The sequence below is a fragment of the Lonchura striata genome, chromosome 3, assembly GCF_046129695.1.
Source record: "Lonchura striata isolate bLonStr1 chromosome 3, bLonStr1.mat, whole genome shotgun sequence".
NCBI lineage: Eukaryota > Metazoa > Chordata > Aves > Passeriformes > Estrildidae > Lonchura > Lonchura striata.
This window is the reverse complement of record NC_134605.1, coordinates 28,825,917-28,853,576: the sequence shown is the minus strand read 5'-3', so window position 1 is coordinate 28,853,576 and position 27,660 is coordinate 28,825,917. Positions and strand designations below refer to the sequence as shown.

The 27,660-nt window shown below is 37.9% G+C and overlaps 1 protein-coding gene across 1 annotated transcript in view; it reads right to left on the bottom strand.

Moving 5' to 3' along the window:
• Positions 1-4,393: 4,393 nt before the first annotated feature.
• The window catches only part of KCNK5 (potassium two pore domain channel subfamily K member 5), a 35,001-nt gene continuing 11,734 nt past the window's right edge, over positions 4,394-27,660 (bottom strand). The window contains exons 2-5 of the mRNA XM_021550436.2: positions 13,322-13,433; positions 11,741-11,907; positions 10,461-10,629; positions 4,394-9,638 (exon numbers count right to left, since the gene is read on the bottom strand). Of these exons, the coding sequence (XP_021406111.1) occupies positions 8,824-9,638; positions 10,461-10,629; positions 11,741-11,907; positions 13,322-13,433 (1,263 nt within the window). The 3' untranslated portion in view covers positions 4,394-8,823. The remainder of the gene's footprint in view (positions 9,639-10,460; positions 10,630-11,740; positions 11,908-13,321; positions 13,434-27,660) is intronic.

Here is a 27,660-nt window from a genome sequence, read left to right as displayed (position 1 = left end):
ACTTGAAGGCACAGTAATATCTGGAGACAGAAGCTTTTAAATAAGAGCCAGTTAGAGCTACAATCTACCCCCATCTTTTTTTTTTTTATTATTTTCCTTGCATTATTCAAAAGAAGCCTGTCTCAAACCTACACATTTTAAAAGGCTGCCAGTTCTTTCATGCAGATTTTGCAGCTTTCAGCTGTTAAGCCTCCATAAGATTATGCTTTCCATCTACTGACAAACATCATAGAATTAAACTTCCCCAGAGACTTAGCCAGACAACATAGTCAGAAAACTGCTTGAAATTATTTGCCAGAAAACAAATTTCTTGGTGTTTTAGGCTAAATATCCCCATAATTAACAGATTCCTTAGCTTCTGTAGCTCTGATTTCTTCCTGTACTGCATACAAATTTTATATCTTGCCCTAAAAAATTTTTTTTCTTAATTCAACACTCCATTCCTGTAACTTGCCTGACTGACATGCTTGGATTACCAGAGCTGGGACTAAATGTCAGGCTCTCTCAGTTTGAGCAGCTGTAAAGAATAGAGAACTTACACCAAAAAACTACAGATAACTTGAAAGTTAAATTTTAAAAACAGGTATTTGCTTTACCTTCTTGCCTTCACCTGATCTCTATCATATATCTCAGAGTCTAGTCTCACAATTTACAACAGTGAATTTCACTTTCTGAAGCTAAGCAGCACAGAAAAAAAACTTAAAACTTGAGTCTTCTTCATTGTATGAAAGAAAGCCATCCTTGCAAGCCTTTCTCATTTTAAGCTGCCCATTTTCTATCATTTATTAAAAACTATCAGCCACAAAAACAGCCAAAGAGTGCAGTGTCTCTCACAGGTGTCCAAGGTTTGTTGCTTACTCCTGCTTTTGTATTAATTTCCCATTCTAATCAGCAATTATAAAGCAGGCCAATTAGCTTACTATTTTTCTTTCCTTTCCAGCTGTGCCAGACATGAGTTGGCAAAAGCCCCAGGATGAGAAGGATAGAGTATATCAAAGGAGATTATCTATATCTGAAGTGTTAATTTGTTCCTTTACTTTTTGCTAGCTGCCAACAATGCATAAGCCACAAATATGAAGGTTGCCAGAGAAGGACAACAGAGCTTTATTAATAAATACTTCAGCTTCAGAAGCTTGTGACTTCTATTTCAATGTGAACACAGATTTGTTTCACATTGGTGTGCACATATTTTGCAATTCTACCCAGCAACCAGGAGTATGTAGGAACAAGTACTCCTCTGCAGAGTTTATTTTGATCAGTATGGATAGCACCCAATCCACAACTCGGCACAGAAGAGGATTTTTGTCTCTAATCTTAGCGGCATTAAGAATTATGATACTTCCTTATACACCCAAAAGCTTAACTAGATAAATAGAAATGTGATCAACAAGTGTCCAAAGCCAAAAGTACAGGAATTTTTTGCTCTTAGTCATTCATACTGAGTGCATTAATTCTCCTTACAATTATAGGCATATTATAGTGCCACCCTATACTTTTATATCAAATAAGATTAAAAGTATGACAAAGTATTTGCATTTAACCTGAATTAATAATGCATAGAACTAATTTGAAAACATGAGTGCTTTTTTTTAGCATATTTAGGAGAGTAGACAAAAGAATGTTATTAAAAATTAGCATGGGAAATTTCAAAGAATGTCTATAGGAAAAAAACCTTGACTTGTATTTAAGATATTTTGTGTTTTAACCTCCTCACAGAGGAGAAATTCATAGTTTCAGAGATTTTCAATTTTTCAGAATTCATATTTTCAATTTCTTTTTTCTGATTTCTTTGTCATTCACAGCCACACCCCAGTAAAAGAGAAAAGAGGGGACAGGGTATATTTTCCACAGTTTTCTCTATGTAGGAAACAACATAACCATCAAAATATGAAAAATGAGTTATCACTCTTCTGCTCTTTCATATGAGCAGCATGGAGTGACAAGAGGGAGAAAATTCTGGCATCTCATCTTAAAAAAATATTCTAAAAATAGAAGACCAAAACCCTTTGAATTAATTTTTTTTTCAGTTTAACTTGTAAAATCAAAGATTATAATCAGAATATTTTTCATATGTTAATATATTTTCCATAGATCTACTCATTTTTTTATTAACCAGAAAGGGTTCTGGCTTGGAATCTTGGCTATCAGAGGAAGCCCTCCCAACTGCAACATGATACCTGGCTTTCAGGGAGCCTCTGTGCAGGATAATGCTTCTAGCATCCCAGTCCACATTAACTCTCCCTTTCTAGAGAAGCCATGCTGATGTGCAATAGCAAATTCACTTGGTCAGTTAGATGAGTATTTGTGGGTGTTCTGTTTTGGATCTCTTTGCTCCTATCAATTGTGGTACCACTCCCTGTGCTAGGCTGGCTGTGTAGTCCAAGATAACCAGTGGCTGCTACTTTGTTCACCCCAAGATGCACAACACCTGCTTAGACACCTGTTGTCCACAAACCCCCCTTGCCCCTCAAAAACCCCAACCCCTTATAAGTCTGTTTCCTTGGGAGCTGTGAATAAAATCAAGGCAGTAAAGGGCAGTTTTGCACCACTTTTTCCCTAAGTCTTTGCCTTTGTGCCACAAGTCAGCAGGAGCTACATGCAAAAGCAGGTATTTGCCAAAAATAAAGTGAATATCCCTCACCAGCCCCTTCAAGTACACCAAACTGCACAAGACCCGGTGATGAACAAATTTGAGTGGAGAGCTAAGGGCCTGCCAGGAGGAGGTAATGCCATGGCTTTGCTCTCAGAGAGATAGGTGGCTCTGGTCAGGGCTGGGTTTACTTTCATTCACCCATCACTTCCCCCTTTTCCTCAGAGATGAAGCCACAGCCCAGAATTAGTCAGTAAGGCCCGGCAGGGTATATGGAGTCTGGGTGCAGGTCAAGGGAATTCTCCAAGAAACAAAAAGAAGTAAAAATCTAAGGAATGTTGTACTCAGCACAACCTTTTATTCTTATATACCACAATATTAGTTATCTTACCAAGGGCAGGTTGAGGCTGAAAATATGTTTTAAAAAAAAGTAAAAATCAACCAAAAAAACCCCCAAAACTAGCCAACCCTACAAGTCAGGAATTTAAAAAGAAAACCCTTCCTCTTTAAACTATAGGTAACAGAGCTCCACCACCTCCTTGCATAAGAGTTGAGACAGGTATTTTATGGGTTCTTCACGACCTGGGTCCAGCTACAGGAAATTGCCCTGAATTGAGTAGCATTTCCCTGTTTTAAATGGTCCTGAACTGCAACTCATCCTGATTTCTTACTGTCTTCATCTCTTAGAAATAAAGGTTTGAATTCTCTGTGTCCACGAACTACAGGTTGCTGGTTTCATGTTGCACCAGGACTGGTAAAGGCCTACAATACACATTTAGTGAAAACATTTCAGGCTTTTTGAGTGTCAGCTGGTCTGTGATTTTATCTGTTATGTTACTGTGTTCAGAGAACCTGCAGCCAGGCATGGACCACAAGAACAAGTGTATGTAACAGATAAAGGTTTGTCCTGTTTTCCTACTTCTTGCTACTGTCCCCTCTATAAATTAATGACACTACTAAAATTCCAAGGGCAGAAGGTGAACAATAGTCTCCAGCCTGCTGGGAGGGGATAGAAATATTACTGAGTGCTTACCAGACTCCATGCTATATATGCTGCCCTCAGCTCCATGAGGAGCTGCCATCTCCCTCTTTGTCTCCTTTTGGCATCAGTCACCAGTCAGGCACTTCTTCCTTCACTGCTCCTGTTGTGTGGCTGGAGGAAAAGCAGAGATTGGCTACCCTCACTCAAATCCTACAGCATCCACCCTTCGCTGCCATGCCCATAAATCTCCCCCCACTTTCTCAGCTTGTGCCTTAGCAATTCCTCTCAGTTCTAAAAGCAAAGTTCAGTCTCGTCCTCCACAGGCTGAGGTTGTCCCAGTTTCTTCAGATGGTTCCACCTCTATCACAGGTACCACCAAATCACACTTTGCTGCCCATTAAAGCAGTAGTTAGCTATTTTCCAGCATGTTGCCAGGGAAACTGCTGGAGCTGAAGGACTGCAAACAGTTCTAGCCTGAAAAATGGTGAGCACTGCTACTAGAAATATTGCAAAAATTCATAAACAGCTACTCAGGTATTTTAATAGCTCTGGCATGAGATTCAGATACCAGTCATAAATGTCCATTTTATCACAGTACTGATTAATTTGAACAGTTCCTAATTTAAACACTTCCCATCTCTCTGCAACTTCTTTAAAAGCAGACCACTGATAAAACACAGCCCTTAAAATAAACTTCAGTTTATTTTTCAAAAGCTGTCCAAAATCCACATTGAATAATACTTTGTTACACTGTATCTAATTGAAGGTCAGATGCCGTTGAACTGAAGTCATCAATACCCCGTACAAGTTAAGACATCTGCTTGCATAAAACAACTTGCTTTATTGGCTCTTTACCTTCCAGCTCTTTGGGCCAGGACCAGACTCATCTGTAAGGTGCATTAAAAGTGTAGGTAGTTGTAAAAAAAAATATTGATTACCACTGTTGTCATGACAGAGAGGATAAATTGTAAATTTTTTATTGTAAAATATTAAAATAAATTACATTTTACAAAGACTTAGCAAATATTTACATACAGTGTGATTCCAGTGACAATCAGCAACAAAGAACAGACAGATAGGCATATTATGGAGTGGTAAGAGTCAGAACTGCAAAAATGTCAAAAGCTATATAAAAGACAAGCTAATTTTTAAAAGTTAAATCCATCACACATGGAATGAATTCCACGAGGCACAAAAATTACATGTCTACAAAGTTCTTTTGTTTAGTCAACATACATATTGCTTTTTGCTCTCCTCGTCTGCCTCTACACACTCTCCCAGATCAACTGGAGGAAAAATAAAATCTTCACACATACAGCTGTGTCACCATGGATCTGTTATCAGTCTGGTTTTAATTCTGCATGCTTTGTGATACCCATTGCCAGCAACAGATTCACGAATCATTAGATCATAAAAATTAAATACTCTGATTTTGTATTTCCTCAGTGACTTCGTACCAGTGTATCAGATGTGTCAGGCTGCCTGATGTGAGACAGGTATCTGAAAGTGATGCCCTTCTGGTAAAAACAGGCTTCAACAATGCAATACAAACCCAAGAAACATCACAACGATGTCATGAAGAATGGGGTCACAGAGTCTTATAGCACTAAAAAGGCCTTTTGTAGGAAGAGACTTCCATGGTCACATTTCAGGATTTAATTTTTGAAAAAAGAGTAAAATTGAAAGTACTGGCTCATCTTGGCAAAATTAGTAAGTGAATTCATCCTTCACATGATGTGACTAGAAATAAAATCTACTTGTAGGCAATAGCTAGAAAGAAGAGTTTTCACTGCTATTCCATCCCTTCCTTTTACATGCTTTTAAGCTTTTTTCCTTCCTTTAATATCCCCCTTTCCTCTCTTTCCGGGAAGAGATCTATCTCACCTAGAAAACTGTTAGCTAAATGAAATCAATAGTTATCCAAAGAAAATATTTCCAGATTGACCAAATAATTGAAATAACTACAAGACACAATCAGGTAGCACTAGGGAATTCACTCAAAGTCACTTTCGGAGCTGAATAGAACAAAACCCAGCCTGGACACCCCTCTAAGTCATTACATGTAAATCTGAAGCCAGAAAGATATTAGTTTAGATTCCCCAGGCAGCTTCTTTTCTCAAGACATGGAAGACATGCAGGCAAAAAGCTGACCTGTTTAGCTCTTCAGCACTTCTGAGATGGCACCATAATTTTAAAAACCCTGGGAATGGTTCAGCTTTTTGGAGAGAGCCACTATGAAAGTTATGCACCAAATAAACCCCTCCAAAACTCTGAAACATGTAGGGCTTAATGAGACCAATTCCTCTGGCCCCTGTGTAAAGAGGAATTTTTTCCCATTGTTAAGATTACATTAAGGCACATGGTGGGATATCTTGAGAACAGTTTTGTGAGGTGTGATCATGATTCCCTGAAAAACTGGGAATATTGTACTTTGTTTTAATAAATTTAAACTATTACTTTAAATCCCATGATACTTATGCAGATTTATAGTCTATGCTGACTACAGTGGGAAAGGCCAGAGAGCCACATCTAGCTTGATAATATGAAACAGACCCCATCTATTCTCAGCTCTGGCATACAAGTGCACTTTGCTACGCAGAACGGAGTCTGGGTTCCAGTGTGCAACATCCCCTCCCAATCAAAGCAGCCCAGCCAAGTGTCTGGGTTGTATTATTTCACTATTAAAGTGATTTTTTTCTTTTTTTCTTGTTTTTTAAATGAAGATTGGACTATGCTTTTCCATTTCACGCACTTGCTGAAAGTTTTTCTCTCCTTGTTGTCCTGTAGCTCTCTAACTGTTACTAAAACTTCAATCTTTGCATCAATAATGGAAGACAAGTTGGAGGATTACAAAAACTACATGCAGCGCTTTCTCATTTTAAGTTAGCATGGACGTTTTTAAACAAAAAATATTTTTAAAAAAGGAAAAGAGAAAGCTAAACTGACTATACAAGCATCCTGCACATATGCATATAATCCTTCCTAACATTTCTTACAGTTACTAAGTACAGCTGTCAACCACAACCCTTCAGATACAAAAACTTGAAGGGTTTGGAGTAATTTTAGAAGAGTGGGGATTAAGGTATCTTACTAGAAGTAAATAAGAATCATCTTGATATGGCCTCTCTCTCTTTCCTGTCAGATACAAGTCAAATTCATCCAGCCACCCCTGCTCCAAATAGCGTAAATATAATAAAATTTGATTACAAATGAGAATCTCTCTTCAACAATACTACCATAAATTGCAGATAAAATACAAATCAAATTGTGTTGACTCCATGGTTGTTTATTATGACAGGTGGACACGAGTTAGCCACAATTTGGCCATCTGCTCACATTCTAGTTGAAAAAATTTCATATATGTAGAAAATTCTAGGAAAGAAACAGAATAGTAAAGACAGTCCCTTGTTTTGCAGTGGATAACTTCACATTTTCCCAACTAAAGGCTATTCCCAGAGTGATAGCTTCCCATATATCCTCCATCTTCCTTGGGTCAGCCCAGCAACTGAAGCTGCAGCCAATATTTGTAGTTATCAGAAATAGCCAGTAATATAAGACTAGCATTGCAAGATTTCAAAAGGTCTTCTTACAGAGCTAGTGAGTCTGCCAGCACTACACTGAAAATGAGACTGAGACAACATTTAACTATTCACTGAACTTTGGAAACTTTTGGACATACCAGAATGGCTTAAATACTCTAAAACCAAACAGCAGAATCTGACATGTTAAGGTTTAAAGGTCTTGGCTATTTTCTGTTCCAAGTGTATTGGATAAAACTGAAGTCAATACCTCTTGCCAGCATATAATCAAGAGCCTCATTTATAAGAGTTGTCAGGGTTAATGCATAGACATCGAGAAAGAAAGAAAAAGAAAACTATGGCAAAATTTCTTTGTAGCCCAAACAATTTGGGCATACATTCTATGAACAGATATGCTTCCTTCTAGTGAGTAGCCCATCTCCAAGTCAAAAGATAATACTTTTAGAAGCTTAGAGACAAAGTTCTTTCTAAAGTGCCTTATGGCCCAAAGTCACTTGATCACATCTCAGTTTACCCAAGGTTTGATATTGCCCAACCTTCTATCACATGAGATAGAATAACCATTGTATACACACATAGGTCAAAATCTAAAAACAAAACAAAACAATATATGAAGTGTAATCAACTGTTTCAAAAATAATCTCTTATTCAAGTCATGTCTGGAATACCAAGGCAGGAAGGAACATCAAACAACAATACTGACTAACACACTGCCCAGATCAGCAGCAGTGCTACAGGTCCCTTCTGACAGGCATTAGGGCATTTGGAGAATATCTGTGCTTCCCAAGGTGATTTTTTTCCTAAGAACAGTAAAACTTCACCTGTACACAGATACTGTATAAAGTTTATTCAAGTATGTCCTTTAGGAAATAGACAGTGGAAGGACACTTTCAACACTAAAAAGTTCATTGCATCCTGCTTGTGCCCATACATGCTTTGATCAGTAAGTCTTCCAGTCACCTTACTCTTTGACAGTTCTGGGGCTGATGTGCAGCTTAGCAGCCCAACTGGTGAGCTCCATCCCAGATTCTTCCTTGTTAGAAGGCTCCTTCTCAATCCATTCCTTTGGAACTCTTAATTTTAATATTTTATTTATGAAATTAGAATTCACTCTAATTTGACAAGCTGACATATTCTAGGAAGATGTTTCAGAACTTCCTTCTCAGTCTACTAGCACAGCTCAGCTCAGATCTGAGTATCCTGGCATCCCATCCAAAGTTTCTCTTTAAGTACAGTGTCATATTTTTGCCAGTAACAACTTAACAATGAGCAGCTCCCTTGATTTCATTTATGATAAATGCCCGATTCAAATCCAGGTTTTCAGAGGTGAAAGGCTAAGGAAGTAACCAAACATATTTGATGCCCAAAACAATCTTGCAACAGTATAGTTACACTCCCAAACTATTTCCTCAATGAAATGCATGAGCTCAGAGCAGATCCAGTGTATTAACTAGTCTTTTCTATTTTGTTCAAGAACCATAAAATCTAAAGAAGGAGTGGGACTCCAAATTCAACTTATTTTACAAGTCTTTCAGAAAAGCAAAGCTAACAGGCTCAGAAGCCAACTTAGGATGGGAAAAGGAGATTGAAGTTTCTTAGTCTGGGACTTGCTTTTTTTTCAAAGAGACAGGAGAAGCTGCAAACATATTTTTCTCCTTGCTCTGTGTTCAATATGCACTGACCACTTTCAGAAAACCATTGTCCAGCATGCTTCACGTGGCAGCCTTTACATTGCTTACTGTATTATATTCATTCATCAGTTGTTCATAAGGCACAGAAAGTTCTAGCTCATTATTGGTAAAGGTAGATTCATCAGAGGATGGGAATTTTACCAATTTTTTTGCGGTTTCAGATTCCTCTGCAAGATTATCATCCATAGAGGATTTTGACGTTTCCTCATCATCTGAGATATCTTCTTCTTCATCATCATCTTCATTTACAAATGTTATATTGGCATTCTCAAATATTAAGGGCCGATAGTCTCTGGAATCCCACACTTCACCTTCTTCTTCACTAATCCTGTCCAGCTGGTTCACAAACATGGTTCCTTCTAGAGGGCTGTCTCCAATATGTTTGTCATGGAGGGGTCTCAGTACGTGACCATTTTGAATGTCCAGGGAAGCCTCATCATACTCAAATGACTCTGTCTTTGTGTAAGTCACCTGAACATCTATACTGGCATTCATTTGTTTGGCATTTTCCACTATTATCATTTTGTCATTGCTTGTCTTCAGGGCCTTCTTCCCAATTTGCTTTATAAGGTCATTGTAGGTCTCTTCCTTCTTTGAAAGAAAGCTGAAAATGTTGACATCCTTCGAAGTACCCATTTGAAGGGTTTTTTTCGGCTGAGGGTGGTTCTCAAATGACTCCTTTCTTTTTTTCCTCCGTTTCTTGATTGCTTTGTGGACTTCCACAAACATACTGACCTTCCAGTTAACAAAGAGTGAGAGCCAAGCTAGTCCCAGATAGATCCATAACTCCACAAAATATCTGTAAAGCGCATGATAGTTTGCATCTGGATTTACACCTACAGGAAATTAAAAACAAAAACATTACTGTAAGAAGACTCACAGCTGATAAACCTTTGAATCTATGACCCTGAGAATTGCTCTCTTCCTCACTAAAAGAGGCTTGTTATTTGAACACCAATCAGAGAGGCAGCAAGTGGGGAAATGAAAGGAAAGCTTGATCCCACATCTTCCAGTTCTTGGCCACACATTCTGACCACTGGACTAACAAAATAAAAATGAAGCATATTTATCCTCTCTTTGTAAGATATGAAAGTGAACATTTTCCTGTTTAAAAGTTACAAGTCTTCTTCCTGACACTGAAGTATGCATATATAGGTACCTTCCTTGAGAAAAAGATTCAGAGTTCCACTTACGAGGACCAAAGTGCTGAACAAAGCACTGGATTTTAGAGAAAGAAGAGGTTTAGGAGGAGAGAAGAATATGCTCAGTATTCTCCATTGACAGGTTCTAGGCAGGTGTATAAAACATTGCCCAATGCCTACACGTCCTGCTTAGTATACTGGATCTCATTCAAAGGTGCCCAACTAACATGGTGGGCAGGGTAGCTTCTTGCCTGAAATACAGACCTGAGGTACCAGAATGACTTATGGACTCTAGAACTTGGCTGCAAAATCAACCGAAAAAAGGCCTTAGGCGTCTGCACCAACACTGAAGAGCCAGATCCAGTCCACTGGACCAGTATCCAGCTTTAACGGAATGGTCTATCCTGCAAAATGTGCTGGTAAAGCTTATAAAGCATCTTTTCAAATTAAGAGTTTGGAAGTAGAATTGCCACACTATGCATATAATGAAATAATACATAAAATACAATTACTGACCAGCAACAAAATCTCCAAATCCTATGGTGGTGATAGTGATGAATGAAAAATAGAGGCCTTCAATGTAATTCCATCCTTCAGTCATCATGAAGACAAAGGGAGGAATAACCAGATGGACCAACACGCCCCAAACAATGAATATAGCTGTGCATGTAATTTGGGCTTTCCTCTGTGAAGAAAAGAGAAAAAGTCAGGAAAAGATCTCAGTATTTTTTTTTCTCCACTCATGGTACCAAGAATCACCTGACAGAACCAGATATTTTAGTTTTGTGCTAATAATTAGCTACCATAATTAAAAGTCCCTAAAAGTGACTGAAGTAAACACACTTTTTTTTTTTTTTTCTTTAGGCATAACTCCCTATTCTTACAACTATTTGCTCAAAAAGGATTATTTGCTCATAGTTTAATTTCACACTCTTGGAAGCATTTAAGAAGTCCCTAGTATTTTATAAATTGGCATGGGATATGGACAGAGCACTCTAGTCTAAAAAGCCATCCGTACCTCTAGTTTTCCTTTTACTCATTTGAATACAGAAGATCAGAAGCATTTTAAGTTGTTTCTTTCCCATTTCTGTTTCCTTCCCTTTGCCACTCATGCCAACCTCTGTACAAACCTCCACATACACACATACTTCACCATTATTTTCTGTACTTTCTTCTCAGGTGTAAAACCAAGAAATTTCTTGCTCTGATTCTGAAACTAGGACCTAAAGCAATCCCAGTGCTTTCCAGGCACTATCACCCTGCATTGCCTCCCATTTCTGTACAGAGATAGAACTGAAAATTCACTTGCAGTGGGGAAGGGAAGACAAAGAAAACCAAACAAATCATCACCAAAAAACCAACAAAATGCTACAAACAAAAAAGCAAAAGCCAGTAACTCAGAACAAAATACTGTTTTGCAGTAGATTCAATGCACAGCAGGAAATATTTGTGCTAGGATACAGGCAGGTGGGAGCCAAGCAGGACGGAGTATTTTCATTCCTGTGCCTGAGGGGAGCCTTGTGTACATTTCTAATGGTCTTTAAGGGTTCTAATAATCTTCAATGTAAGTAGTACCAAAGGTTTTTATGAGATGTCATTTTGCTAAATTCTTGCAGACTAACACATCCCTCTTTTAGTTTCTCATCCCTCTTTTAGTTCTTTCAATGCAACAACACCATTTGGGAAAATTTGTGCAAGTATTCATTTACTACAAGATAAGCAGGCAAGTTATGAAATGTAAGCTTAATTCATGCATCAAAACTACATGGTTCAAGGGTAAACAAGTAAGGGCTTACCAGGCTTACTCCTCTTTTCGTCAGAAACTGGCCCAGCCTCTTGGCACGTCCTCCAAAGAATTTCCCCAGAGCACTGATCCACGTCAAGCAGAGAGGGACTCCAAAAAGCCCATAAAATATGCAGAAGAGACGCCCAGCATGTGTCTTTGGGGAAACATTTCCGTAACCTGAACGAGATAAGTATGTCCTCCGTTTTTTCTGGTTGAAGAGAATTCAAGGTAATTCTACCTGTGCACAAATCACTGTGTGGGCTCCTACTGTGTTGGGTACTCCTTATTTCACCATCTAAAAGGGATTTAGTTTACTCCAGCTGCTCATCATCTGAAACTGGATGTGTTTCAATTCTACTCAAACAAACACATATTCCATTACTTTAACTGTTGCCTAGATTTTGTGCATCTTTTTCTGGACAAGATGGGATAAACAGAAAATACAGCTCATCTCAAAATTCCTAATATGATGTCCTAATCTTAAGCAGCACTGTTAAAACTTGATTGATTTAATTTTACAGAATGAAACTCAAAATTAATCCCGAAGCTAGCTCCCAGGTGAAAGATCCACTGTACACATTTAACTTGTGACTTGGTACCTTTGTAGTGTAAGAGCTTGTGAGTTAAGTGCAAGGAAAGTAAGTGCAAGATATTTCAAATGAACTTAGTTATTTGCTGGACATAGAACCCAACAGGGCATTACAGATTCAAGCTCTAAAATCAGTAGCCTATTTTCTGAACTTCTGACAGAGTCTTCTAATTTAGATGTCTTATTGACTTCAATATTTTTCATAAATTATAATATAAACCGAGTATTGTGAATTTTAAATAATAAAGAAAACCACAGTACTGCATATTGTTTCACAGTATGACTTCTACATTCAGTCCTCTCTGGTTATTTGCATTCCCTTTTTTTTTTTTTTTTTTTTTTTTTTGTAATTGTGCAACAAATTTGTAACAACACCATGTAGCAAAGATTTTTCTGTAAAAGCAGAAGGCAAATGATGTTGAGTTCTGAAAACCTATATATCACAGGAGAAAGAAGTCTTCCAGTGCAGAAGATCTTATAAGTACAAATCAGTAGAGATATTTAAAAAGCAGCAGTTGTTCTACTTCACCATTTTATAAGAGGTGGATTAAAAGTACAGTTAGTTCTGCAAGCCAGGAACAGTGATAATTTAGTAGTAGCTCAAGAAAATGCCTGTGTATAACAAGACAGCAATCCAAAAACCTCATATGCACTTGCTTTAGGTATTAGTTTAATGGAATGCTTTGTTACGCTTTTGTTTTGGAATTTTACAATTTGGAAATTTAAGTGCATAAATCAATGGAACTGGAATGACACCAGCCAACCCCAACAGCACGTTTAATCCATTACTTATTGGAAAGGCACACTTTTCTCTTCTGTACACACATGGAGAGAGTGCCAAAACCCTTGGTTTTCCTCCATGAATCTGCAGGTGAACACACTTTAGGCAGCTCCAGCCATGGGGACTTTATTCAGTGGCTACCTTGCCACAGAAATGGGAGAGGAAAAAAACAGTAGAGCCTACAGAAAACTACAACTAGGAAGGTTGACATAAGTATTTACCAATTGTCGTGATCACAGTAGCAGCGAAGATCACAGCGTTAGGCCAATTCCAGTTGTTGAAAGTATTGTTCCCAGTGATGGCAACCCCCTGTCCAGCAGCATCTGACACAATCTGTAAGGAAAAAGTAACACTCAATCTTGTAAAATCCTGGCAGCCTAAAAAAAGAAATGTGTCTATCCCTCTCAGGTTTTCCCCCTTAGCTCATACTTTCAAAATAATCTCTTGAGTTTTTTGTGAAGGCTGGCCTAGTAAATTCACTAACAATAATTTTAAGAGATACTAAAAACTTTCTTCACATAAGAAAAATTGATGCAGGTGCTCTGATATTTCAATAGGGAGTTTTAATTACATAAATTTTTACTTGATTTACAAGTTTAAACCAAATAGATGTCTTCCAGAGAGCAAATAACTCTCTGCAGACTGAACTAGCATTTAACCACCAGTGCAGATCTTGAATTTGGTTTAATATTAGGGACATCTTCAGACCTACTATCCATTTCAAAATACTGTTACATGCCTCAGCTTGACTTGGGTATGAATTTCACAGAATCCTTGGCAAAACTCATGTGATTCGTATTAATTCACCTGCTGTCTCTGCCAAAGTCAAACCATCTAAAAGCAAACAGCAAAACTGTACTTTTCAAAGACAGAGAAATTAACTTTTTTTTTCAAAGCATTTCATGCAACAAGATTCCAATCATTGTCTTTGAATCAGGCACTTTTCTTCTCCCATGCTGGAATCTAGTATGCCATGATAAATGCAAAGCACTAATTATTATTAGTGCAGAAAATGCAAGTTTCAGATCAAAACCATGCATCTTGCTGATTGCTCGAGTGCATTTTGACCTCTCCAAAGTAAAAGGAAAAAACCAAACAGATATAGTATATTATCACTGAGAAATCTCTAGTTATTTAAATGTTTGCCCTGTAACATCATGATGCAGTTAAAGCCTTACCATATTACTCTGTTTTTTCTCTTCAGTGTAAACACTGAACAAGACTCTGAGGCTACATCAATAGACAGAAAAAGTGAAGGTATTTCCAAATGTTGATTTAGAATGTTACCCACTGTCTGCATTTCTCCCTCAATAAGTATTGAACATAGAAACTATCAGCAGCTAAATATTTAAAAACCTGGAAGCAATATACTTTTTAAAAACTTTTTTTTTAGAAATAAACATGACAAGTGATGTTTATCTTAAACTGGCAAGAACTTTTAAAGGCAACAACCAAGTCTTCCTTCCCCCATTACTCCTTCCTTCCTTTCTACTTGATTAAGATCTGATCTTGGACTCAGCAGAGACTCAACACAAAGTTCAATCACTACTGAAAACATACACAAGTTAACACAGGTTTTAATTATTCTTGAGACTTATTACATATCACCACCCTCCTACTGTAATAAAAATGCCCTCAAAGTGAATGTATTGTAGATATACAAGATGCACACAATTTAATTAAAAATGCACTTGCAATACACAGGCTGTTCCAGCAGATAAAGGAGAAGCATTGAAAGTGAATAAAGATAAAGAACTAGATTTTTTTTTTTTCTCATGGTAAACTCTAAGTGTGTGTAGAACTGGATGCAATGTCTTTCCATAGCCTACAGGTTCTGGATAGAAAAGGGACAGAGTTCTCACCAAGGCACTCATTTATCATGAGAAAGTGGTGTACAAATGAGAAGCAGTCCTAAAACAGGCAGGTTGAGAGCACCCAAGTAAAACACACAAACCCTCTTCCAAAAAATAATGGATCACAAGAGCTCATCTGAGAAGAAACCAATCAAAGTACTCATTTCTGCAATGGTCTGCAGAGGAACTTCCTGGAAGTACCAAAGGACATCCAAATCACCTGAAAAACACAATCTGTTATCTATTATTCTTGAAAAGATGCCTTGACTTCTTCCATTGCCTAAATGCTACACTAAGCGCCAGCTTTCCAGTCATTTTCCATTCCATAATCAGACTTGGATTTTTTTAAGTTGTTGTTTCCTCACAGAGCAAGTATCTCCAAGAGCCCCAGCGAACTATGCACTCCCATTGTCACAGGCCATTATCTCATTGCATTAATCCACCCTGACCTGACCTCATGAGCTCAGTTTCCCAGAACATACAGTTATGTCAAGACCTGCCAGGATTTGAGGTCTGGAGGTCTAAAGAGGGCCCAGATCTGAGGGGAAGAACCTGCGGGACTGAATGGCACACAGATGCCCTTCACAGCCAGGCAGCTAACAATCTGGGGGAGATGGCCAGCTCTACAAGTTATATGAACCCTTGGTATAGTGAATCACAGATAATTTTCCAGACACAGCTGACAACCTCTTCCTGTCCCTATTTGCACACAGCTACTGGCTATTAGCACACAATTATCGAAGATCTACAATCCAGTCTTCTAAGTTACTTTATGCATGCAATAAGTCTGAATGAACTATATACATCCCAGCTGCAGGAACAAAGACCATCACAAAACATGCTTATATAGCTTTGGTGCTGTGGGAAATATGTAGCTGCTTTCCAAGCAGCTTAACTTTTGCCCATACTGAAATAATTAAAATATTTTGGCTTAAAACAAAACAAAACAAAACATAAACAAAACAACAAAAAAAACAACACCAAAAAATCAACAACAACAAAAAGAAAAGAACCAAAAAAAAAACCTCAAAAAAAAGTGAGTGGGCATGATACAACTGAACAGCAAACATGGTTGTGGTTTTTTGCTTGGCAAATCTGTTAGGGTCTAATGTCAGAGATGCCTTTATTTTCATGTTAGGATACAGAATGACCCAAGCTGGCTGTGCTTGATTTCCTAAACTACAGAAAACTTCCACCAAAAAGTCTTTGGATTGTAAAATACGAGGTAAGGAAGAACAGGAAGAAGAAGGTAGATGGTGCAAGTGTTAGTAACTTCAATTATGTAATTTAAAAATAACTTTTCAAATATGACCAAATGCAAAAACTGAAAATAACTAATTCATCATTTATATATTGCCTTAGGTCTCACCTCAAGAAAGTTCATACTGATAAAGTCAGGACTGTTTTAGGCACCTGCCACTTGAATCCCCCCATATGAGTAAGAGTAGGGATGGAAAGTTCTCAAAACAAATTTAAGAATAGCAGGGAGAAGTCTTGGCCCATACAGGTCACGCACCATTACTGATTTTATTCTAATAGTTAAGGAATGCAAGAAAGTCTTAAGATACTCTAGTAAGGAACAGCTGGGTCTGATGAGAATAAGCAATAGGAATAAAAAAGGACTTCTGGGGTACTTATGGCCAGATAGATACACCAGACTGAAGACAGAAGACAATAAAACAGCTATATATAAACTAGAGCAATGGATCCTGCCCCACAGGCACCCTATTAGACACAGGAAGAACGGCCAGATATTGCTTAGAGTCAGGTGTCTTTAGAAGAGGCTAAAGCCTTCCATCTTATTCAAAGCGTTTCCGAGCACCCCCCGCCCCCCCACGGATTTGACATTTAGATCTAATGGCAGCTTTAAGGTTCTCCCAGTGGTATGAACAATTGTCTTTTGAAATGCTGTTTTTCCACAAGAAAGGAAATGTAATTGAACTATTAAGCCTGAAACTAGACCAAATGGCTTTCATTCTACTCTCAAACAGTATTACAGTGCAATGGACAATCACAGCTTCCAAAAGCTGAATCCATTAAAGCAAGAACTTAAGCATCCTTTGAGGACACCTAAGCTTTGTCCTCACTTCTGATTCCAAATGAACATAGGAGTAATTTTGCTTCTTTCTCAAGTTCTTTTATCAAGGATGTAAATATTTAGTGCAATGAAAAACAGTGAATCTAGAATCTACCAAGTATTTTAGAGACTTTCCTGCAAGGAATAAAAAAAGTTTAACAGCAATCTTTTTTCACTTTGACATCCATATCTTTTATATTTATATTATTTATTAATATAATTTATATTATTATTTATATTTGAAGAAAACAGAGAAGTGCAATATTTATCTAATCATAGGTACATATAATACTGACAACTTAGCCAATCACAATAAAATTGTCCAGGGTAATAAATTTTAAATTTAAATTATCAGATGAACAGTATACTGCTGCTCATCTTTAACCAGATTTCATTTTTAACCAAATCCAGTAGCAGCAGGGTGAAGTGGTGAAGTGGTACAAGCAATTGTATGAACAAAAAGTCTAAAGGAATTCATAGTGACTTTAAAACTACATAAACAGTTAAAATCCTAAAATCCATGCCATGAAAATTGCACACCCTTTTACTTGTCCCATATGGGTTTTAGAGTGATTTAGGTTTCCTGGCTCCAGCTATAAAGTTACAGTAGCAGTCAGCTGTTTATAAGAATCATATTTTTAAATGCAATAAAAACATATTTAATTGTTAATGGATATCTTTCCAATAATAAAAAATCTGAGTCACATGTTAAGACTCTCAGGTCAGATATACATTACAAAGTTCTGCTGACCTGAATAATATTGTCTCAGGATTGACTACATGTATATAAATAGAAAATAAACCCTCTCAGGCAGTAACCCTTTTGAAGGAAAAATGCCCGTGGGTGGTCACAGCTAGACTGACAGGCCAGTGTCCTCAGACTCATTATGTAGACAGGCAGCACAGTGGCGATGGCCAGAAGTTTCCTGTCCTGTTGGCATACTGCACTTTGATGTCTGCTTACACATTAAAAGCAGCAGAACCTATTTCACAGGCACAGTCTGAATTTTGCAAGTACTTTATAGCTAGATCAAGTTGTAAATTCACAGTCAAACTAGAATATATTAATCCTGGCTTACAGCTGTTGTAGCTCAACTACTAAGTAAGTTTCTGTGTTTAGTTGTTAAACAACAAATATATATCTAATATAATACTAAACACCATAATTTATTGTTCTGAGTTATAGTCACTGGAGAAAGAGAAAACAACAAACACGGTAGATATTGAAGGCGATTGGCTTTCACTCTGCAGCCCCAGTGTGCCCCAATTGAACACAAGATGCTGTACATCAGAGAAAATACTTTCCTCTCTGGAATACCTTGGCAGCTTGGGTTTTGGGTAAGGAAGGGGAAAGTGAAGCCAACTATGCAACTAATGATTTTACCAATGAATAAAAAACTCTCTCTCCCCAATTACTTTTCATGTCTAGATACATGAGGAGTACACAAGTAATGTTTTATTAAAAATTCCTGTTAGGGTTCTTACAAGATTTCATACTAACCTATATATTCTTTCACCTCTCTTCCCAACTTCAAAGACAGATGCAGTACTGCTAAGAAAATCTTGCTGTGCCACGCTGCTTACTTTGGTAGCCAGAGACACAACGTGGCAGAGCTGCAGAAAGCTGAGAGAATTTACATACGGTAAAATGATTTCATTGAGGCAGCAGAAAGATCAGCTATTCCCATGTCATCTTTAGAACGGCTGCTATACACGTGCACAGAAATGGAAGCTCATCACTTCTTGGAAAGGAAAGAAAAAATTCTTTAAGGATTAGCATACAAAAAACCCACACAGCCTAGAATACAAAACAGCAGCACCCTATCTGGACACACATGTTTCTGCCACTTGGCACCTGGCACCTTTAATATGTGATCTGTCCAAGGCAAAAGTCCTCAGGAAAGCACGGTTGTAACCATCCTCCCCTTCTGAGCAGCTCAAAGCCACCAGAGAGGCACAAAAGTGTGGTTCCTGCCATCTTTTTTCATTACCATCTCTAGTGTAATGACAGACTTACCCTAACTGCTCACTTGGACTCAAGCTGAATCACACTGGCCCTGGCAATATGACACTGGGCCAAGTGGACAAGCCTTTGAGGCTGTCTTCACCACTTGACAGTCTCTGAAGGATTACATGAACCAGCAGGACTGAGGATAGCTGACCTCCCATTTCCCTCTCAGCTTTATCTATGTTTGCAGTATGAATTTCATGTTTGTTAGGGCAAGAACCATGCCAGATGTAAAAAGAAATCTTTTAGCTGAGTCCTGGATTTCCTACTTCTCTTCTGTGGAGAATGGTTTGCGACCTTTTTTGGGAAAGAAAAATAAGACAAATGAACCACATTGTCTCAGTCTGACAGGCAACACCCTTGTGTCTTGCTAACCTGTGAAAGTTTTACTGTCCTTTACTGACCTATGCAGAGAGTTGAGCTGGAAGCAAGAGGCTGGGGCAAGAGGCTCAGGATATGAGTCAGCAGCCACCTGCATTATATAGAAGGATAGTGGGAATGAATAAATTCCACATTAAGTGAAGAGGACATCAGTTGACTACACAAGTCTGGTTCTGGATCAGCTAAGCATAAAGGAGTGAATACCCAGTTGACCTATATTAAACTAGGTTCTGCAAGACTCTTGATAATCCTAGAGCTTGTATAGTTTGTTTCAACAAACAAAATCCAAGGCAGAAACAGCTTGTATCTAACAGGACAATGGGGTTGTGCATAGTAGCTGCCTAACACAAGGTGAAAGTTGAAAATGAAGCAAAAAATAGGAAGTAGTGATTGAGGGAATTATGTTCACTTTCACTTCTAGAAGAATAGAAACTTCACAAGCTTCATGCTTATGCTGACAGATGTAAATAACACACATAACCAAAGAGTACATGAAGATTATGCAAAAAACTAGAGAGATCACTAGGACTATACAGGATTCTTCATTCCTTATTTATAAATTGAAATAGAAGAAAAAAAAAACTGTAAAACAAGTGTAATTCCCCAGGTTTACATTCCTATGTAGATCAACTAAAAATAGCAGGGAAAAGTTTTCCCCTTGCTGTTGTAACCAATTACTTTATAAATACAGCGCAAGTACTATTGCAAGTGCATACATATTTTGCACTTTTCAATCAACAGTTTAGTCTTTAAATATAGTTCTTTTATCAAAGAACAAAGTTTTGAAAATTCCCAGTAGGTGAAAAATATCCTGGCAAAATATGGATTAACATACTTCAAGGGAGGAGTTTTTTTCCAAAAATTTAATCCAGAATTAGATTATATTTTCACACTTTTATCAACACAGCAGATAGAATATTATCTTCTCACTTTGCCACAGTGTTTGGAGAAAGAAGAACTAAAAGAAGTTGTTTGGGTTTTTTTAACTGCTTCAATGTGTCAATGTTTTTTATTTATTTGTGTGCTTTTAATAACGCAGTTATAAATGTTACTTAAATTTGCTACAAGTGATTTCAAATGATCCACCAGTATCTTACAGCATACAAAATAGAAAGGCATACAGAGAGTTCAAATGCATCATATATAACACACTTTATCCAAAAGGTTATATAAAAAGATGGAACTTGCTCTACAGAAAAAGTTTGAATATTCTTATCGATTCTTCATTTACCCAGGCAACTTCTCAGTGCTTTATTCTGTTGATGCAACAGTGCTTCTCAATGCATGAATTAATTAAAGAACCAAGACACTCTTACTGCTCTCCCTTCATTATGCTTTGTTTTGATCTGTCAGGAACTTGTGCCTTCATCTAAGAAGAATTTTTCTTACCTAAATTGAGCCCCCAGCACATGCCACTTCATACCAAGCCATCCCTACATCTAAGCCTAATAGTTAAAGAATGAATGTAAATACATGCCTGATTTTCACTCTGCATAGTTCTGTGATACAACAGACAGTAAACTAGGTATCATTTTTGGCTGTTAGTTTAGAACACAGAATACCCAGAAGGTTTCTTTACATATCTTGTTCTTTATTTCTTATTTAAGTCATTTTGTCACAATTTATTATTGATTTAAGTGGGAAAACTCCTATTCCAAGACTTCAACATGGCTGGCACTTCTTTTCTTTTAAAGCAGTCTTGCTAGTTTCATTGCAATATTTTGTTATCTCCATTTAGATGGAGAAAGCAGAGTGGGATACCTTGTCCTTTACTGGACTTTGAAAGCAGATTCCAGCAAAAGCAATTAAGTACATGCTATGAAGAAAACTGTGGATTAAAGCTCAACATCCCTTTTAATTTACTGATTAACCAGCACAGAACAGGCTGTCCAGTAAGAACACCAAAGACAAGAAACTACCAAACAAGATACTATCAAACACAGAGTTTACCAGAGAAAAAATACTCTTGACTAAAAAACTGCATCTGTGCTGTAAAGAAGCCTTGTGTATGTCCTTCAAAGGGCATAACTGTATTTGAAGAGGGATATCCACTATTTAGTATAATTCTGAGGAAGCTTCTATAAGGTTTATTTACGTGCTCAAAACTGAGGAAGAACACTGACATACCCCAAAGCAAACTGGAACTGCTCAGCATGAACTCCAAAATCTCTGCAAAAGAGTTTGTTGGATATGCCAGTGAACTCTTATTTGCATCTGAAGTTCTATCACATTAGCTGTTCTTAAAATTCCAGAATCACCTGTAAATGCAAAGAATATTTAAACAACAGCATCCTTGCCATGGGTTAGTGAATCCATTGTGTTTGTGTGGCCACACTTTGATAGCTGGGAGGGCTACAGGGGTGGCTTCTGTGAGAATCTGCTTAAAGCTTCCTCCATATCCAGCAGAGCCAATGCCAGCCAGTTCCAAGATGGATGTGCAACTGGCCAAGGCTGGGTCTATCAGAAATTATGGTAACACCTCTATGATAATGTAGTTAAAAAAGAAAAAAATGTTATTGCTCCGATGTAACTGCAGCCAGAGCAGAGAGGAGTAAGAATGTAGGAGGAACAGCTCTGCAGATACCAAGGTCAGTGCAGAAGTGGGGGCAGCAAATGCTCCAGGCTCTGGAGCTGAGATTCCCCTGCAGCTCCTGGTGCAGACCATGGTGAGGCAGCTGTGCCCCTGCTGCCCAGAGAGGTCCCTGGGGATGCAGAGATGCTGCAGCCTGTGGAGGAGCCCCACACCAGAGCAGGTGGATGCCTGAGAGGAGGCTGTGACCAGTGGGAGGCCTGTGCTGGAGCAGGGTCCTGGCAGGAACATACAGACCCATGGAGAGAACTTACTCTGGAGCAGGTTTCCTGGAAGGACCTGTGACCCCATGGGAGACCCACACTGGAGCAGGCTGTGCCTGAAGTACTGAATCCCAGGGAAGAGCGACCCACACTGCAGTAGTTCAGAGAGAATTGCTGTCCATAAGACAGACTCACGCTGCTAAGTTCATGGAGAACTGTCTCCTGTGGGAGGGACACCATGGCAGAGCAGAGGAACAAGCCGTCTCCCTGAGCAGTGGCAGGAGTGTGATGAGCTAACCATAACACCCCCATTCCCTGTCTCCCTGAGCAACTAAGTGGGAGGAGATAAAGCCTGTGAAGGAAGGAGGGGTAAGAGGAAGGTGTTATTAAGATTTACTTTACTTTTCATCATCCTGCTCTGATTTTGTTAGCAATAAATTCATTTAATATCCCCAAGCTGAATCTGTTTTGCTTGTGATGGTAATTGGGGAGTGATCTCTTCCTGTCCTTACCTCAACTCACAAACCTTTCACTGTATTTTCTCTCTCCTGCCCAGTTGTGGAGGGGAGTGATAAGACTTTGGTGAGTACCTGGCATCCAGCCAGTGTCAACCCGCCACATTTTACTATTGCATACAGTCTCCATGACCTTCCAAAAATGTGTGCAAGTGAAGTTTTTCAAAAGAATTTGTGTTTAGATACAATGCCATTATAAATAAAACGTAAGAGATAATACTGTCACACCTTTATTAAGGCTAGTGGCTTAAGAATCTGTCCTGACTTTGCAGAATAGACCTGCTTTCTAACTTTTCTGCCAAATGGAAAAGTCTTCCCACACCTTCTTCCAGGCATTGATGATAGATAGTATTATTCCACCCTTTCTCTTTAGCACCATTATTTTAGCGCAGCAACAATTACACACATGTTAAACAATGCAGAAAGTTCTTCAGTGGACTGAGTCTTAAAAGGAACAGAGTAACAAATTTCAATCTGGGAATTTCAGGGTTTTTTCTCCTGAGTTTCATGTTTTTGCAAGTGCAGTATCTGTGGGAATAATGCTAAAATGATGAATGTGTAACAGAGACGAAGCACTTGGCTTTATTAAGCCATAAGTGCTGACAGTGACAACGCAGTGAAGAGAGTAAATAATTGATTTAACATGCAAAGGGCAGTCTCAGTAAAGGCACAAGCACCTGTCTTCATCTTTGTATCCTCTTACTCTATATGCTTCCTAGCTGGCAAAATGAATGAGGGTAGGGAATGAATGCACATTTGTCCCAGAGAGAAACACTCCTTATTTCAGTCTTTCAAGTGCTCATCTGTTTTCTTGTTTTTCAATTAAAATTTAATCAGACAAAGTGATTCTTTAGAAAGGCAATCTGTTAATTAACTCATATTAGACAGCAGAAATCATGCTCTTCAGGTACAATCTCAATTTATTATCCAGAAATAGCTCACATTAGTCAGAGACAAGAAGGGGGGAAAGATTTTGCATACAAATTTAGAAGATATATGCTCTGCTCTGGATTTAGCTTGTTATCTGAAGGCCATGCAATAAATCATGAATTTAAAGATGTAAAGAACCATCTCTTTACATGCCTGAACCTTAACACATAAAACTCTTAATTGTGGCTTAAATATAATATTTATGAGTCTGGAAACTTCAGGACACAGTCCAGTGGAAACAAGTTGTGAGTTTACAGATAAATTAATTTCACATCATTGTTTGGAAACAGAAAAGGTAAATAATTCTGCCAGCTATTCCCTGCTTGATTAGATGATCAAAATTAGACAAAGCATGAACAGCATAAAACAGGATACATAAGATTTGACAATAAAAATTTTATACCACTCTATAGTGCCAGCTTTTGCTATATTGAATATTTTTTCCTACTTTCCCTACTTTCCTACTTTCACACACTCAACCTACCACCTCCTACCCCCCAGATAAAACCAGACATTCCCATGCTGGCTATTTTAATAATTCATATACGTGTACGTGCTGATCACTGCAATGAACCCTACTCTATCTACAAAAAGCCCATAGGGTTGCTTCTACTTGGAGAAACAGTCTTAGTATTGTGTAATGTTCTCCAAGATTAGCTGCTCAATCAGTGCTGGTAACTAGCACCACCACCTTTTCCTTCCCTCCAAGGTGGACACAAACATCATAAAGTGTATTGATATGCTTGAGTTTTCCAGGGAAAGCTGAGTAATAAACCTAATCAAGAGAGCTTTCCTGAGGATATGATGCTTCCCAAGATGCAAGTGCACATTTTTTTGTGTGTCACTTGGCATGGAGAACAAAGACTGAAAGTTTTAAAGTTAGTGGAAAATATCTTGGTAAACAATCTTCATTGAAATGATGAGAGAATTATCTCCCATGGGACAAACAAATGGGTGGAGCTCAAACTTAATCCTTGTAGCTTCTCAACTTCTGCAATATCTGAAAATTAACAGAAAAACAGTAGTTCCAGGGAAAGCTCTCGATTGAATAACAGAAAGTGCCTGCCTGTAGAAGAGAATGACGGAAAAACCATTTGACTTAGTTCAATTATAGGGAGAACAGACTAGCAAAATACAGTTTAAAATTCATCTAGTTTCTTTAATTTCCTAATTCAGTCTATGCTGTAAACATAAATTGTCCTTGAATTAGCCTGCAGTGAAGAGTGTTCCAAAACTTCCATATTTTGAAACTGGACATCACTGCCCTTGAGATCAACATAGGTTTTGTCATCAATTTTATTTAGAGAAGATAAGCAAGTTGTACTGCAAAAATAAAGGGTAAGAGGAGATAGCATTGCTTTCTTTTTACTGTATCAGAAACTAAAATGCAAGACCACAAACAAAAGCCATTTAAACAGAAAGCCAGTTTGTTATAGGAATAAACAACAAAAAAAAAAGCCTGAATGAAACTAAACTGCAAATTAAAACAGGCTCACAACCAAGCAATAACTGTTAATCAAAGCATTCAGCATGGTATAAGAACCTCCCTGCCTAAACTAAAATCCAGATTAACAGTGATTAGTTAGGCTAATGTAAATATTGCTGCAATGTGGGCTTAGAGGTAAGGTTTTGGATCCGGAATCCTTACTACTATTATAGTGCACAGTAGAACATATTTTTGCCCTCTTGCAAAATCCTCTCACTAAGAGAGAAGGAGAGAGATGTTGGGAGAAAGTGTTTACTCTTTTACCACTTTCCATGGCTCCATTTAAGTGTGCAGGAGCTCTTCCTCAAGGATAGACACAATGCCAAGTGCCCAAGAGAGAAATGGTGAAGAGCAAAACAAATTACTTGTAAAGAAACAACTCTACTGATAAATAGAAGACTGATACTTTTGCAGCACAAGTTCAATTTATTTTGTCTCCTGACAGACTTCTAACAAGAAGGTCTTTAAGTAAGGTTTGAGCCATACAGGATACATATAATTTCCTTTACTGAATGTAGTGGTTCTACAAAGTGGATGCATTTCCCTACTGACATTGTGAAGCCTTAAGGCCACATTGAAAAGAAGTACACGTCAAGATGACTGATTTTGTAATGATAATTTGCACTCCTTATTTGTTCCAAGTGCTATTCTACTGAAGGTTTACAGAGGGCTGTTACATTTAGAGCTAGAGACATAACACAAGAGCTGTCCTCTTCAGATTAAGCAAATTTTGCATGAAAATACTCCATCTAACAATGGAAACAGAACACAAATCTGAGCAACATGGTCTAGTGAAAGGTATGGCAAGGGGGTTGCGGAACTGGATTATCTTTTAAGGCTCCTTCCAACACAAACCATTCTATAATTTTGTTCTTTTGCTTTGTAAGAAGCAATACAAGAGTTACATTTGTCTTTGCAGCTTTCCATCATAAGCATCTATTCTACAAAACAGTGTTTTAAAAATAGGCAGTATAAGACATTTTAAGTCAAAACACATATATGTGTTTTCTAAAAAGTCCTCACATGGTGTACATGAATGTTTGTGGAACACTCTTGTAGTTTGCCCAGACATGATTTGGATAATGCTTATTGATTTCATGGTCTGCAATGAGTTCTATGTTTTCCCTTTCTTCATCCTCATGGAAATTTCCTGTTGCTTTCCCACACTACCTTTACTGAAAGGAATGTCCTAAATCTGAGGCTTCATTTTTCATGCATTAAAAGTCAAGAATAAAATCACAGAAGCATGTTCAGCCCAAACAGGTTTGGACCCAAGCACATTTCCTCACTAAGGCAAATTGAGGCCAAACCAGCATTGTTCACATGAATTGACAGAAAAACAGAGTGATCAGGTCTTAGGAAATATTTGTTGCTCTTTCTATACCATGAAATCAAGACTTGAAGAGAAAGTGAACTTAACACCACTGATCAAAAACCAAGCAATTTTAAGATGCTACATGTTGAATTTTGAGGGGTTTTGGCAAATTGAACAATTACAGTTGAACGAATAAAGCTTTCCCTCACTACCAGCCACTGCTGTCTTGCTGCTAATTTCTCTAACAACTAGCTAACAACATGCTTAATTAGAGACCTCCTGGCCTGATGTGTAAAATAGGAGACTAGGGGTAAACTACTGTGATGAGAGAATTAATTAATCCTGCAATAACCCCCCCAAGTTTTGGAGTAGTTTCTATTTCAGAGTGAAATATGAAGTCATTAAGATTTAGGTGGTAAGAGTCCATAAAAAAACAATTTCAACAACTGGAGTTCTGTTTCTATTATGCAGTTCAAATAGGTTATTGTTTCCTTTGGAAAAAAATGTCTAATCTGTAGGGAAATTTAACCTCTTGGAGGCATGTCAATATTTTTACAGCACACACTGTTTAAGACTTGCTTGTCTATGATGTATAGCATGGACAGTTAATTTTCCCATAAGTCATAATTCATAGGACAAACAATATGAGAGATATTAAGAAAAGAGATCAACAAGGTTATTTCCTTTTTGTGACTTTCTGCAGAGTTAAATAATAAGTGAAACTCTTAATTCAGCAAATAAGTTAACTGGAACTATTTTGTCATTGCAGAATTGAATACTGAAACTTCCCTATTTGCGATACCTGCAGATCCTATGCTTCAGCAAACTAATGTTGCTTAATTTTATCTCCCCTTTTGATTTCTGTGCAATGGATGTAAATACCAACTGTTCTGAAGAGACATCTGGCTTTTTTGACAGATCATGACTACAGAATTTAGCAGTTTATATGTATTTTTCCCCTATTAATTCCAGGACTAGATTCCAGTTTTATGAACTACTTAATAAACTATTTTGATGAAAAGCATATTCAGTGCTTTACCACCATCCCCTTGCTCTTTTGATTAATGCAGTAATAGAAATGTTTCCTTTTCACTTTCCCAAGTTCCACACAGACATGTTTTGAAGACAAATTAGCTAAAGGTTATTGCTGCATGAGAACTGCAGCTGTTCTGCAGATGCCGAGTGCCCCTGCTTTTCATTGG